A 14258-nucleotide genomic window follows, 5' to 3' on the forward strand; every position below is an offset into this window, starting at 1 on the left:
GTCAAGATTCAGGATATTGATCAGCAGCGCTTATATTATTTTATTATCATCTTTATTGTGGACATTGTAGAATTTGTTTGCACTATTTGGAGCATCAGTCTTTGGAGTTCATTCTCTGCTTGTTCTCAGTTACTGTTTTATTTAATGTCCTGTTATGATCCCTATTTTAACAGAGTTTATTGGATCTTTCCTACTAGTATAGTGAGGAGCAGGGTAGCACACCGGAAATGATGCATGTATGTCTGTATGTCTTTATTTATATAGCGTCATTAATATACATACAGTATCGCTTCAGTAGTAATACACGTGACAATCATATAAATAACAAATAATACAACAGAACATGGGAATAAGTGCTTCAGACATAACAATTTACATTTAGGAAGAGGAGTCCCTGCTCCGAAGAGCTTACAATCTTGTTGGTAGGTAGGAAGATCATACAGAGACAGTAGGAGTGCATTCTGGTAAGTGTGTCTGCAAGGGGCAAAGCTTTATGTATCAGGTGTATAGTATTCGCCATGGAGCTACTCATATGCTTCGTTAAGCAGGTGTGTTTTAAGGTCATCAACTTATATGTACATTTGGAGGGTTTGCACTTTTAAGAGAAGACAAATGCTATACGTTTCCAATGAATCAAATTAATTTATGCACATGGTATGATTTCATTAACTGTATGTATTTATAACTTTATTACTATATTGCCTAACCAAAATATATGCCTATTACAGACCAGAGATTGGATTGCATAATACAACAGACCGGAGAGAAAGAACCTAGTAAGGGCACTCTAAACAAATAGGTGGTATGGTGAACACTTTAAAACATACACTTTATTCAAATAATTTTAAAATAATGGGTGATAAAATAAGAACTAAACGTTATGATCCTTCATATGAACACTAAATGTGGTGTTCTGGATCAATGAATGCTGACTGCAAATATCCTCTATTAATGTATGTTGCAGTTTGGACCACTGAGTATGGTTAGTCACTGTCCAAATGAACCAAAGCACCCTAAATGTCACTGCTGTAACAGTATGTGCCAGTATATCATACACACCACCTACCTGAGAGACGCTGAACAGACTTTATACCCACCTGATCTGAGTCAGCCCTACCGTTGTTACTATGTATGTGAGCCTAGTATGTTATACCCACATTGTGGTTAGGGACTTATTGCTTTGTTCCCTAGACTCATAATCATTTCTCCTAGGGTTATATTCATAGCCAGTGATATTGAGCTGATTATATACAAACCCTATATTCTATCATCTATCTACAGTATTCCTAGCTCTGTACTAGCTATATTATTAGCCAGGACCCATTCATTCAGCCAGTCACACTACCTCACTGGTTTTTTGGCAGACCTGGCTAGGGTTCCCTTTGTATGCTAGAATGCTGTATATTCTGCGTATTAGGGATTGTTTATACTGGCACATACTGTTACAGCAGTGACATTTAGGGTGCTTTGGTTCATTTGGACAGTGACTCACCATACTCAGTGGTCCAAACTGCAACATACATTAATAGAGGATATTTGCAGTCAGCATTCATTGATCCAGAACACCACATTTAGTGTTCATATGAAGAATCATAACGTTTAATTCTTATTTTATCACCCATTATTTTAAAATTATTTGAATAAAGTGTATGTTTTAATGTGTTCACCATACCACCTATGTGTTTAGAGTGCCCTTACTAGGTTCTTTCTCTCCGGTCTGTTGTTATATGCACTTACCTAGGGAGCACCGACACATTTACATTTAGACAGTTGCGGGGGTTCCCTTTTTTGTTATCATTGCATAACACAATACAGGGATAAATACACCAAACATAAAAGAGAAATAAATCCCATCCATTTAGGTATTATAGTCTTAGTTGAATAATTAAACATTTTCATTTAGTGTTTTGAAGTTGTACATACTGTAAAGCTTTGTCCTAGTAGAATTAAGTAGTTATGCATTATGTGGGAAAACTATTTATTTGACAACAGGTGTGTTGTAAGGACTTGGAAATGCAACAAAATAGTTTTCCTAATTACCGAGTAAGAATGAGATAATATTAAAAAAATAAATCTCTCTCTCTCTCCTCTCTCTCTCTCTTCTCTCTCTCTCTCTCTCTCTCTCTCTCTCTCTCTCTCTCTCTCTCTCTCTTCTCTCTCTCTCTCTCTCTCTCTCTCTCTCTCTCTCTCTCTCTCTCCTCTCTCTCTCTCTCTCTCTCTCTCTCTCTCTCTCTCTCTCTCTCTCTCGTACTAACTTTACAAAATCTAGAAGAATCGACTTTAGTGAAGTACAAATGATGCCATTAACAATACTGAATGCACTGTTTCAAACGCAAAATAGTCATTAACATACTTATTTCAATGGTAGATAGAAGGATCAGATAAGATGCAGCTGCAGAACAATCTCTTTGGAGCCTTCTTTGCCATCAGCCAAAGTTCTACAGAAATAAATTTGACCCAGGAGGTCTCATTCTTTTCTATATCTTTTAGAGGTATTTTTTAATGTAATGTGGTTTTTCACCCTGTGTACAAAATACCCGTTATTTGAAACGTAGTGGTTTTTTTTATGAAGCCAATTGTAGAATCATAGGTCAATTGAAGCATTTGCTGAACAATCACTTAAATGGAAGAAATCACAGTGCAATGTTATGCTTTACAGTTTACAATGACATTTATTTTAATGGATGCGAGTGATTATACAATTTATACTTTTTTTTAGCCTTTATTTTTTGTTTCAATTTATACTTTTTAACACCTAATTTGACTATTTCTTTCTGTGGGATTTCTACAGTGAAATGGAATGTCCATCCTGTCAAGATTATTCTTTTTTCTTATTTAAAATTATTTATTTATAAAATGTTTTAACAGGAAGTAATACAATGAGAGTTACCGCTCGTTTTCAAAGTATGTCCTGGACATAGTTAATATGACAAAGAATACATGGTTACAATACAGATGTATATTATAGGCGTATGTAACAGTTACAGACCAGATTAAAATGTGAGACAGCCTTAGTTTTGAAATAACTTAAACTGTTGGTGGATGTGAGAGTCTCCGGTAGGTTGTCCCAGTTTTAAGGTGCACGGTAAGAAAAGGAGGAGCGGCCGGATACTTTGTTGAGCCTTGGGACCATGAACAGTCTTTTGGAGTCTGATATCAGATGAAAAGTGCTGCATGTGGTAGGGGTCAGGAGTTAGATAGGTAGCTTGCCCAGAAAGTATTTGAAGGCAAGACAGGAAAGGTGAACTTTGCGCCTAGACTCGAGTGATGACCAATCTAGTTCTTTGAGCATTTCGCAGTGATGTGTGTTGTAATTGCATTGGAGAACAAAACAACAAATTGAATTGTAGAGGGTGTCAAATTTGCTAAGGTGGGTTTGGGGTGCCAAACTATATACTATGCAGATCTCAAATGCAGATCTCGTTTATAAGTAGAATACACATTTAGTGTCAGGGTTGGTGTATGCCGTAAGCCTGAACTGCATTTAAATTAATTGTTTACACAATTTAATTCAGGAACTACTGTATTTTACTTCTGCCTTCAAAATATGCCACACATTCAATATAAATCTAGGACTATTAGTTTAAATAACCAATGCTTTTTCTTAATATATTACTGAAATTACTCATTAATATCTGTTTGATCTCAATAAGCCATTAAAAATATATAGATATATCATAATACATCAAACCATTGGGATGCCCTTACGAAACGTCACAGGACATTAGAACTGTTCACATACTGGTATTATGTGATTTTAGGTCATTTTATTATGTGATTTTAGGTCATTTTCAGGTTGGATGGTTATATGTGCAATAAACAAATAATTCCATCATAGAACACATTTTCTAATATTTAAACCATTTTTATTTCTCCATAGCTTTGCAAATTTGAGCCCAAAACCTCAGTATGGGACAAAAGTTAACATATAGTCTATGGCTCATACCTTACTGAGAAAATAATTTAAAAAAGAAAATTGACCTTTATTTTGATCCTTGTTCTCTCCACCGAAGAATATTCACATACATAGTTCTCTAAAAGTGAAGTGGAATGTCAGAACCGAGAATATTATAGTGAGGCTTCAAAGGGCTTTATTCATTAAAGTGCAGTAGTCATTATCGTCATTAACAGCCATCCACTTCAATGAAAATAAAAGGAGCAACCAATTAATTTACAGCATTGCACTTTACTGAATATTCTGTATATATATATATATATATATATATATATATATATATATTCACACACAAACTGTATATGTCCTAAAGGGATTAAAGTCAAAGACAAACCAAATGAATGTAGTTCATGATTCGATTCTGACTGCAGTGTTGGTAATAATACTGGGTTAAATTAACTGAAGAATAATGATCATTTGTAGAATTACCACTGTATTCACTAAGAATGATTTATTCAGAAATGGGTTGTGAGATTCATTCTCATCTGCATACCTGAAAATTGTGTGAACTTGGCGTTAAATAACCCCTGAGATACAAAAATGTGTTAATGCATACAAATATTTGTTAATCAGTGCTAGTGATACAATTGTGCCACAGGGTTATGCAATGGGATTTCTTACAGAACCCTATGGCAGAACAGGATTTACTTTGATACTGGAGGCTACCAAACCATTGTAAAAGAATGCCTTGAGGCACCAAAGAGGTTAACATGCAACAGAAACGCCCTACAAATAAAATAAACAATATATAATCTACTGTATACAGATGCAGTTCTTTTTAAATTCCGTTTGGACGTGAGGAAACTGCTGATAAACTGGAGTCGAACAACGACCCGCTGGCAGTCCCCCACGCCCACAAGCCCAGTAATGCTGGCTGTCCTGAAAGGATTAGTGCAGCGGGGATTCCCTTCTTCTGAATGGGACTCCTGCAGCGTTAATCCTACCGGGGCACCACCAGTCCAAGAGCTGCGCAGAGAGATCAAAGAGAAGCGGTCCCTCACTCTGTGTCTCCCTGCATAGCTCTTACAGCAGATCTCATTAATTTTATCATTATTTTTAATACAAGGAATTGAAGCAGGGCGTCTCCAGAACTGCACCGTATTAATTACAGGTCAGGCAAACCCCTGCTTTCTGAGGTACAGGCCTCCTGTATGGGGTGCCGGTATCTCAAGCAAGTTTAAATCTCCAGCATCACGGCTCACGTGACCGTGACATTTAAACATCCCCAGATACCAGCACCCCATATGGAGCCCTGTACCTCGGGAAGCAGGGGTACCACAGACCTGAAATTAATACAGTTCAGCTCTGGAGACCCCCTACTTCAATCCTATGTACTAAATATTAAGCCTAAGTGGCCCACTAATCATGAGTTGACCATAACTAGTGGTTCACTGGAGCTTCTGAAGGGTTAATATATTATTAAGTTCTATATTATTAACATGATGTACTGTCCTTTTATCATGTATGCTAGGTTGACTAGTGTTATCTTACACAGGGGTGCGCAAAGTGGGGGGCATGCCCCCCCTCAGATTTTCTGGAGGTGGGGGGGGAAGCGCGGCAGATACAGAGGTCCCACACTCTTCCAAAACGCTTTTAAATTAAATGCTCTGGGAGACGCGAGGCCTCTGTAAATCTCTCTTACCTGGTCTCAGCTGCTTCTTCGGCGATGCGTCGCCATGACAACACGGCGTTAAATGATTCTGTGGGGTCACTATGGCAACACGTTGCAATGCCAACACAACGTTACATGATATCATGACGTCATGTGGCGTCGTAAAGCTCAGAGCCGGGAAGGAGGTGCGTGCAGGAGGGAAGAGCTGACAGGGGGGGAGCAAACAGAAAAGTTTGCACACACCTGATGTAGCATCTGTCTATACCAGTCAATTATATTCATAGCCAAGATAGGCCCAACACCATCTTAGGGTAGGTGAAAAAAATTGGCCTTATTATTTGGTGGTATACCAGGTATGGGAGTTTGGTGAATTTCATGTGAATAATAATTAGTCCTTAATTCCTCATTTGCATACAATTGCATGTGCTGCCCACTAAAAATAACACTAGCACATCACTGCAGGAAAAAGTCCTTTATCTCTTCTTATTTAACTCTTGTGTTATGGCTTTAATGAATAGGATGATAAGTACAATTAATGTTAAATACCGATAATGCCGGCATCAACCTTTAGTAAATCCCCCCCCACCCATAATGTAGATCCAGGAAGATCCACACTTTTAACACTTTTACATGGTCAATAATGTGTTCTCCGATTGTAGTTAATGGATTAGATTCTGACAGGATTGGAAGAAATATAGCGCAGATCCAGGGAGAGCCACACTTTAAATACTTTTACATGGGTAATAATGTGTTCTCCAACAGCAATATAGTAAAATCAATCTTCAATGTTTGTGTGATATGATGTGTAGATTTACTTTGCTTTTCAACTAACCCTTGTGATTGCATTATATTTAATCCTAGAGCCTGCTGACAGACCTCCGGTTCTTTTGATTGCAAACTCTGAAACAATTGAAGTGCTGGATATTAATGGGGGTAAAGTATCCCCCAGGAGTTCTATGAATGCAAATGGAATTCATACATTGGATTTTATTTACGACGAGAACACAGTTTGCTGGATTGAATCCAAAAAGTCTTCAAATCAGCTGAAATGCTATAAGATAACAAAAACATGGACATTTACAGATGAACGGGTAACACATTTATCTCAGTACCTTCATAGTAAGTATTTTAATGGCATTGTGAAAATAACATCAAATGTTTATCTGCTTTAAAATCTTTAAACTGTCATTTTATGCATAGTTCTGATATTCAGCATGTCTGTATATTCTTATACTGTATATAGTGTCGCCAATGTACGCATCACTTTGCAAAATATGTTATTGTTGTCCTTATTTATTTATAAAATATTTTACCAGGAAAAAAAATACATTGAGAGTTACCTCTCATTTTCAAGTATGTGTTGGGCACAAAGTAAAGATGACAACGTCACAATGTACAGTTACAAAAATGTTTAAAGTAAGAAACAGCCGAAGTCTTGAAGAAACTTAGATAGGAAGCAGATTTGGAGCACTCGGGTAAATTCTTCCAGCAGCCAGGTGATCGGAACGAGAAGGAAGAGCGACCAGATTCTTTATTGATCCGTAGGACTATAAGCAGGTTTCTGGAGACGAATCTAAGGATATAAGTGCAGTGTACAGTAGGATGAGAAGTCTGCTCAGATAATAGGGTAACTTGTCCAGAAAGTGTTTGAGGGTAAGACAGGAAAGATGTACATTGCATCTGGAATAGCCAACCTTGTTCAGTTAACATATCACAATGGTGGGTGTTGATGTTACATTGTAAGACAAAACCCCATATTGAGTTGTAAAGAATGTCTAGTTTGCGGAGGTGAATTCAGAATCCTGCACCATACAGTATATCCCCATAGTCGATAATTGGAATTAGTATCTGCTGTGCAATGTGCTTTCTGACCAATGAGTTTAGGAAGGATTTATTTACATAAAGTACACCCAATTTGGGATAGAATTTGGATGTCAGTTTATCAATATGGCTTGATTCCAATGTAACATTTGGTTTGCATATTGATAAACTGACATCCAAAATCTATCCCAAAACTATGGTGTTTGGGACTAAGGCTACATTTCATAAGCTTCCCTTGATAGAGCTACCGATTAGAACCCAGCTCTTACACTAATCTTGCCTCAGTTACTAGCTTTAAATATTTAAAGCTAGTAACTGAGGTAAGATTAGTGTGAGAGCGGGTTCTAATCAGCAGCTCTGTCATGGGAAGCTTATGAAATTTAGCCTTAGTCCCAAACACCATAGTTACTGTTTTGTCAGTGTTTAAAAACAGTTAGTTTTGGGTGATCCAGTTATCAATCTTTCAAAAATCGGATTGCAGTACATTTTCAAGGGCAGAGAGGCTGGGACTACATGCATAAAGGATAGTATCATCAGCATACATATTCAGAGAAGTTGTCTTACAAACTGTGGGCAGGTCTTTATAAAGACAGAAAAAAAAGTAAGGGTCCCAAAACAGACCCTGGGGGTACCCCATAAGTATTTCCAAGGTGTTAGAATTGGAGCCTGAGATAGTCACATGTTCCGGTCTTCCTGATAAATAAGAGTTAAACCGGTTTACACCATGCGGTCCAATACAACAGTGCTGGAGCTTGTTTAACATAATGGTGTGGTTAACAGTACCAAAAGCCTTTGCAAAATCTAGGAATATTGCACCAGCAAACTGTGCATGTTCCATACTGCATTGGATCTCATTGCAAATTTTTATGAGGGTCGTTACTGTGGAGTGATTTGGTTGGAAGCCAGATTGGAATTGACTACGAAATTTTTGCTTCTTATAAAAGTTTCTTAGTTGGGAATTAATGCATTTTTCCATAACTTTGGATAACGGAGGTAGAATAGAGATAGGTCTGTAGTTTGAGACAATGGGGCCTATGCTATAAGCGTTTATAAACCACTTATCGAGCACTTATCGGCCAAAATGATTACTATGATTCTGTAAGCCACTTATCGGCAGGTTCTGAAACTCATGCAATTCTAGAAGCCGCGATTAGGTTATAGAGGCCTATCGCGGCTCCAGAATGGCGAGTTTCTCCCAAAATCCTCACGCCAGGAAAAGTTGGCGTGAAGGTGGTGAGAACCTGCTGAGAAGCGGCAAGACAGGACTTCGAAATAAAAATGCTTTTTTTCTGCATATGATTGATGCCGGGAGTCTCTGGAGCTGATATCCATTAATATCAGCAGCGGAGACGCCCAGCATGAATCCCATGCAATAAAAAGGCATTTACATGCAACTTCATTACCTTAGCGGCTAACCGTTAAGGTAATGAAGGGGTTAACCGCTCCCGCTACCCACCAAGGGCCAAATACCCATTTCATCCACCCCTGTTACGCACAATAAACACTAACCCACCTCCTCTACCCCTACATGATTGATACCAGAGGCCACAGGTGTCCGGGGGTCCTCAGGTGATCTCTGCAGGCCCTTGGGTGGTCCCTGCGGGTGTACGGTGGTCCTCAGATGGTCCCTGCGGGTGTCTGGGGGCCCTCGGGTCCCTGCAGTACCAATCCTGTGGCAAAATATTTATTTGTTAACATTTCAATAAATACAACCCCCTAACCCCCCCCCCCCCCCAACACATACATTACAGTAATGGGCAAAATAACTATTACCCAGATATGGATAATAGCTCATTTTCCCAATATTAAATAAAATATTAGCCAGCCAGCATAAAGTAAATAAAGCTTTCTTCTTACCTCTGCCATCATGAAGGGCGTCCTGATCAGCATATCCAGGACCATTACCTCTGTTGCCAGAAAGAAAACAAGAAAAAATGCAGTCTAATGGCCCCTAACCCTTTAATCAACTTAGTGGTTAATAACCGCTATAGTAATTAAAGGGTTAACTCACCCTCCACTGCTACCCACCTGGGAGGCCTAACCACCTCGGGACCACTATACCCACCCTCTACCCATTGATTGGTATAGTGGTACATCATACCCATATAATATGGGCATGATAAGCCATTATAGAAGTCAATGGCACCTTAATAAAAAGCAGAAAGGACAAAACTACAACAGAGGGCCCCCATAAACCCGCGTGGACCACCTGAGGACCCCCGGACACCCGCGGGGACCACCCAAGGGCCCACAGACCCCCGCGGGGGACAGCTGAGGACCTCCAGAAACCCATGTGTACCACCGGAGGGCCCACAGACACCTGCAGGGATGACTTGAGGATCCCCAGATACCTGCAGCCTCTGATATAAATCATGTGCGGGTAGAGGAGGTGGGTATTAGTGTTGTTGTGTTTTTTATGTTTATTATGGGTAGCAACTGTTTCAATATATATTTTATTACGTGTACGTGATTCTCTGGAGCAGAACCGCATTGATTTGAGGTTCGGGGGCCCCCTGCTTCCAGAGATACAGGCACCGTTATGGGGTGCCGGTATCTCCTATTCATTTAAATGGCCCAAGTCATGTGACCGTGGGAATAAAATGCATATGAGATACCGGCACGCCATAACGGGACCCGTATCTCAGGAAGCAGGTGTCCCCAGACCTGAAATCAACGCGGTTCTGCTCCGGAGAACCCCTGCTCATGTACTCTAGTAATACATTTTTTATTAAAAAACATTAATTTTGTGTGAGTTTTGCACAGGGAGAGGCGACTATCTCTGTGCAGCTCTCTCTGCAGCTGAAAGAAATCACCGGGTAAGGCCTTTTCAGAGAGGCGATCATCACGTCTCCGGCTACTCGCCCGTTTTTGGGAATTTTTCTATCACAGGCAATTGAGGCTTTCTGAATACCGTAATTGCAACGCTGAAAAAAACGGCAATTTAAATGTCCCAGCGATTTTTTTTTATGAACGCTTATAGCATAGGCCCCAATGTCTTTATCACCACTTTTGAAGATAGTTATAACTCTAGCTGTATTCCGAGCCTCCGGGATTGGGCCGGAAGACACAGTGGCGTTGATTATGGAGGCAATTGGTTTAGCAATTACAGTGGCACCAAGACATACTGTAGGAACGTCGATTGCAATTGGTCTGTCCCACATTGATTATTTAACTTTAGTTTGAAGTGCTCCTGTACAATCTCCTCTTTAGACACTGGTCCAAATTGGAATTAATTTGTGAAGTGAGGAGAGGGTACTGGTATAGGAGTGCGTTCAGTATGGACTTTCAGATTAATGTCACGTTTGCGTCTTGAAAATAAGGTAGTAGCACTCCCCACACAGTATTGAATGTGTTGCAAATGGCGGAATGATAAGACAAAATTGCATCATCATTTTTGATAATGGAAGGTTCTTGGTGGCTGCAGGGCTGAAAAATATTATTGATGGCCTTCCAGAATTTAGCAGGATTTTATGTGTTTTGATCAAAATTGTCAGAGTAGTATTGTTATTTTGCTAGCCTAGTTTGCCTTGTGCATGTATTTTGTTGGACTCTATAATTTTCAAGATAATGCTTAGAGCCAGTTAGGTTGCATCTATTCCACAAGGCATCCCTAAAGCGGTAAACCTGAATGAGATGGGATGTAACCCACTGAAGATGTGTCCCATGGACTCTGACTGTGCAGTAGAGCATGGATATCACAGATTTCTATGAACTCTGACTGGAAATTGTTGAGTAAAAAATTAGGATCCGGTATCGAGTTGATTCTAAACCAAAGGCAGTTGGTAAATTCAAAAATAAATAGTTTAAGGTTATTATTTCTAGCTGTTCGTGTGCATATGATGTTAGAACTAGATTTTAATGATTTTATTATATGTACACAATACACTATTGCATAATCACTGAAAATATCAGGCAATATACCAGAGGTTTGGATTCTGTTGGGACAGGAGAATAAGATCCAATCTAATAGTGAGTGGTTGAAGGATTTGAAATTTGGTGGAATATGTTGAGAAATTAGTTGGATTAATTTAGTAATTAAAATTGTGTACAGATTTTGTTGTTTTTGTGGTCATGCCAATTGAGGTTGAAGTCACCAATTGCTTATGAATTAAACATTGTTGGAAATGTGTCAATTATTTACTGCTTGGTTGTTTAACAAACTGAAACAGAAATTGTGAACATCTACAGTATTAATTTAGGTAGTTAAAAATGTTTTTGGAAAATTATACCAGTAAGAAAAAAAGGTCTACAAAAGACAAAAAAAGTAAAACAAAATATTTAATACGCCTATAATGCCATTTTGTCAGTGTTAGAGACATGTGCAGAGGTACACACGGGGACAGATTTGGGGGAAATTAAACAATGGCTTTATTCAGCCTGTCACTTTAAACAATGCAGAGCATTCAAAAATAAACAAATAAACAGCCTATCCCCGTGTAAGGGCTTACTCACTTCCGCAGTCCCTATCTGCTGGGTTGGGGGGATAAGCCTCTTACTAACCTATCATCCCAAAGTCTAAAGAGGTGTGTACCTCAAAGCAGGTTTCCCTTAATAATAACAATAATAGCAGTATGTTCCTGTATATCGCTGCTAGTTGTACGCAGCGCTTTACAGAGACATTTTGCAGGCACAGGTCCCTGCTCCGTAGAGCTTACAATCTATGTTTTGGTGCCTGAGGCACAGGGAGATAAAGTGACTTGCCCAAGGTCACAAGAAGCTGGGAATTGAACCAGGCTCCCCTGCAGCAATCTCAGTGTCAGTCAGTGTTTTTACTCACTGAGTCACTCCTTCTCCCTACAGTCCCTTCATTACAGTCCCTTCATTACAGTCTCTTGGTATGTTCTGGATTGGTGTCCGTTGAGGGGTCAGCCTCTGGCGTGTTCCTGGGTTCATTGCACCCTGGAAGAGGGGTCTGGTCCCGGGTATCTTGCTAGCAGCACACAGTCCTCCCGTGTGCTCAAGACAAATTCTCAGTTCCCAGCAGTAGGCTTTTACACTTGTCTGATTAACCAGGTGGAGAATGGTTAATTGTCTAGCTGCAATTAACAAGCTCCCTTATGGATTCCTCAGACCTCTACATACTTATATTGAAGCCTTATTTAGACAAGGGTTAAGTCCCTGTTACAGTCAGGTTTACCATTTTAATACTTGGGTACGTTTTGAAAAGGAGATAGTTAGCTTGCCTTTCGAGGACCAATGGACATAAATTACTTTGATCCCTCTTTTTATCATAACTTGTAAGTTGTAGGCTTGGAAGACTGCAGAATGTGCAGAGATTCTATACGCCTTAACATTAACGTACAGGAGACTACCTGTAAGAATTCCTACTCATTATCAAAATGAAAATGTAACAAATAGTAAACCTGTTCAGCCTATACCCTACACAATTGTATTACAGATGTAGCCGAACTTACTGTTTTCCGCAGAATGACTGAAACTCCGGAACGATGCGGCGCTGGGGGAGGTGCCATCTGCAACGGCGCAGTGGGGGATCCATTCCTTTCAATGGGACACCGGCAGTGCTAATCCTCCCAGGCCGCAATTGGTGCGGTCATAACACCAAAAACAGTAAAGACGGCTACATCTGTAGTTCGCTACACACTACTGAGATACAGTGTGAATCATTTAAAATAGTCCAAAGCACCTTGATCTGCCAAAAACCCCATTCAAGACAAGGCGTTCAGCCAATTGCTTTAGAGTACATTTAATCGCCCGGAATTAGTTGTAAAACATTGTTTCAGATTACTGCTTGTTCAGAATATATACGATAACATTTGCTTCCTAAATACAATTAGTACAAAACATGATGGGACAAATTGGGTTCTTATCAGTGCATTGGTTAATAGTTCATACATTTTCTTTGTTGTACAGTATATATTTCTGAAACAAAAAAGTGCAAGTTGGTAAAAAAATAATAAACTTATGTAACATGTCAGAGTTATTTAAAGAAAATGTATGGTTATAATATCAAGCTCAGAGGGAAGGATTCTTCTGTCATTGTCTCTAACTCATTTGCTTCATCTATATGCCACTGAACAGCTGTTTGATATTTGGGTCTAAACATCTAACATGACAGTTCCTTAACTGATAATAAAGATACGATTGTGCTCATCTGTGTAGTTGCCTAAAACCCTTGTCAATCCAAACAACCAAGTGCAATTGAGTTGATTGAAGTTTGAGTTAGTGCTTTCCAACATATATTTAAATGAATTACCTTTACTATTACTTCTTCAATTAATAATTATTCAACTATGTATTATATTATTTTGCCATGTCATCCAGCTTATCTCTTTAGTAAGTAGTGAAGCCCTGACTATTTTTAAAATGGATAATGTGATAAAGGCGTACACAACATATATATTGAATTTACAATTCTTAATTCTAGCCTTGTCCCACACAGCACTGCGACTTCTGATGCACCACACAGTATAACAATAATTTGACACACAGTATTGTGCACTATTGGAACTAGTATGGCACATCTCTATGTATCTATGTGTTTATTTATTTAGCACCATTAATGTACATAGTGCTTCACAGCAGTAATACACGACAATAATATAAATAACAAATGATACAAATAAACATAATGGGAAGAAGCGCTTGAGACATAAAAGTAACATTTAGAAAAAGGAGTCCCTGCTCCGAAGAGCTTACAATTGAATTGGTAGGTAGGAAGAACGTACAAAGACAGTAGTTAGGTCTTCTGATAAGTGCGTCTGCAAGGGGTCAAGGTTTATGTATGAGGTGTAAAGTATCAGCCACGGAGCTACCCATATGCTTATTTAAGTGTTTGCCCAACAACTGCAGGTAGGCTTTTATATGTTGTGCAGTGTATCACACATAATATATACATACACCAATATTTAC

General features: G+C 39.0%; 1 protein-coding gene across 1 annotated transcript in view; it reads left to right on the forward strand.

Annotated features, from left to right (window-relative positions):
• Positions 1-14258, forward strand: part of LRP1B (LDL receptor related protein 1B) — a 1102312-nt gene that overhangs the window by 495405 nt on the left and 592649 nt on the right. Inside the window, exon 6 of the mRNA XM_075610066.1 lies at positions 6429-6686. Within this exon, the coding sequence (XP_075466181.1) occupies positions 6429-6686 (258 nt within the window). The remainder of the gene's footprint in view (positions 1-6428; positions 6687-14258) is intronic.

The sequence above is a fragment of the Ascaphus truei genome, chromosome 7 (genome assembly GCF_040206685.1).
Source record: "Ascaphus truei isolate aAscTru1 chromosome 7, aAscTru1.hap1, whole genome shotgun sequence".
NCBI lineage: Eukaryota > Metazoa > Chordata > Amphibia > Anura > Ascaphidae > Ascaphus > Ascaphus truei.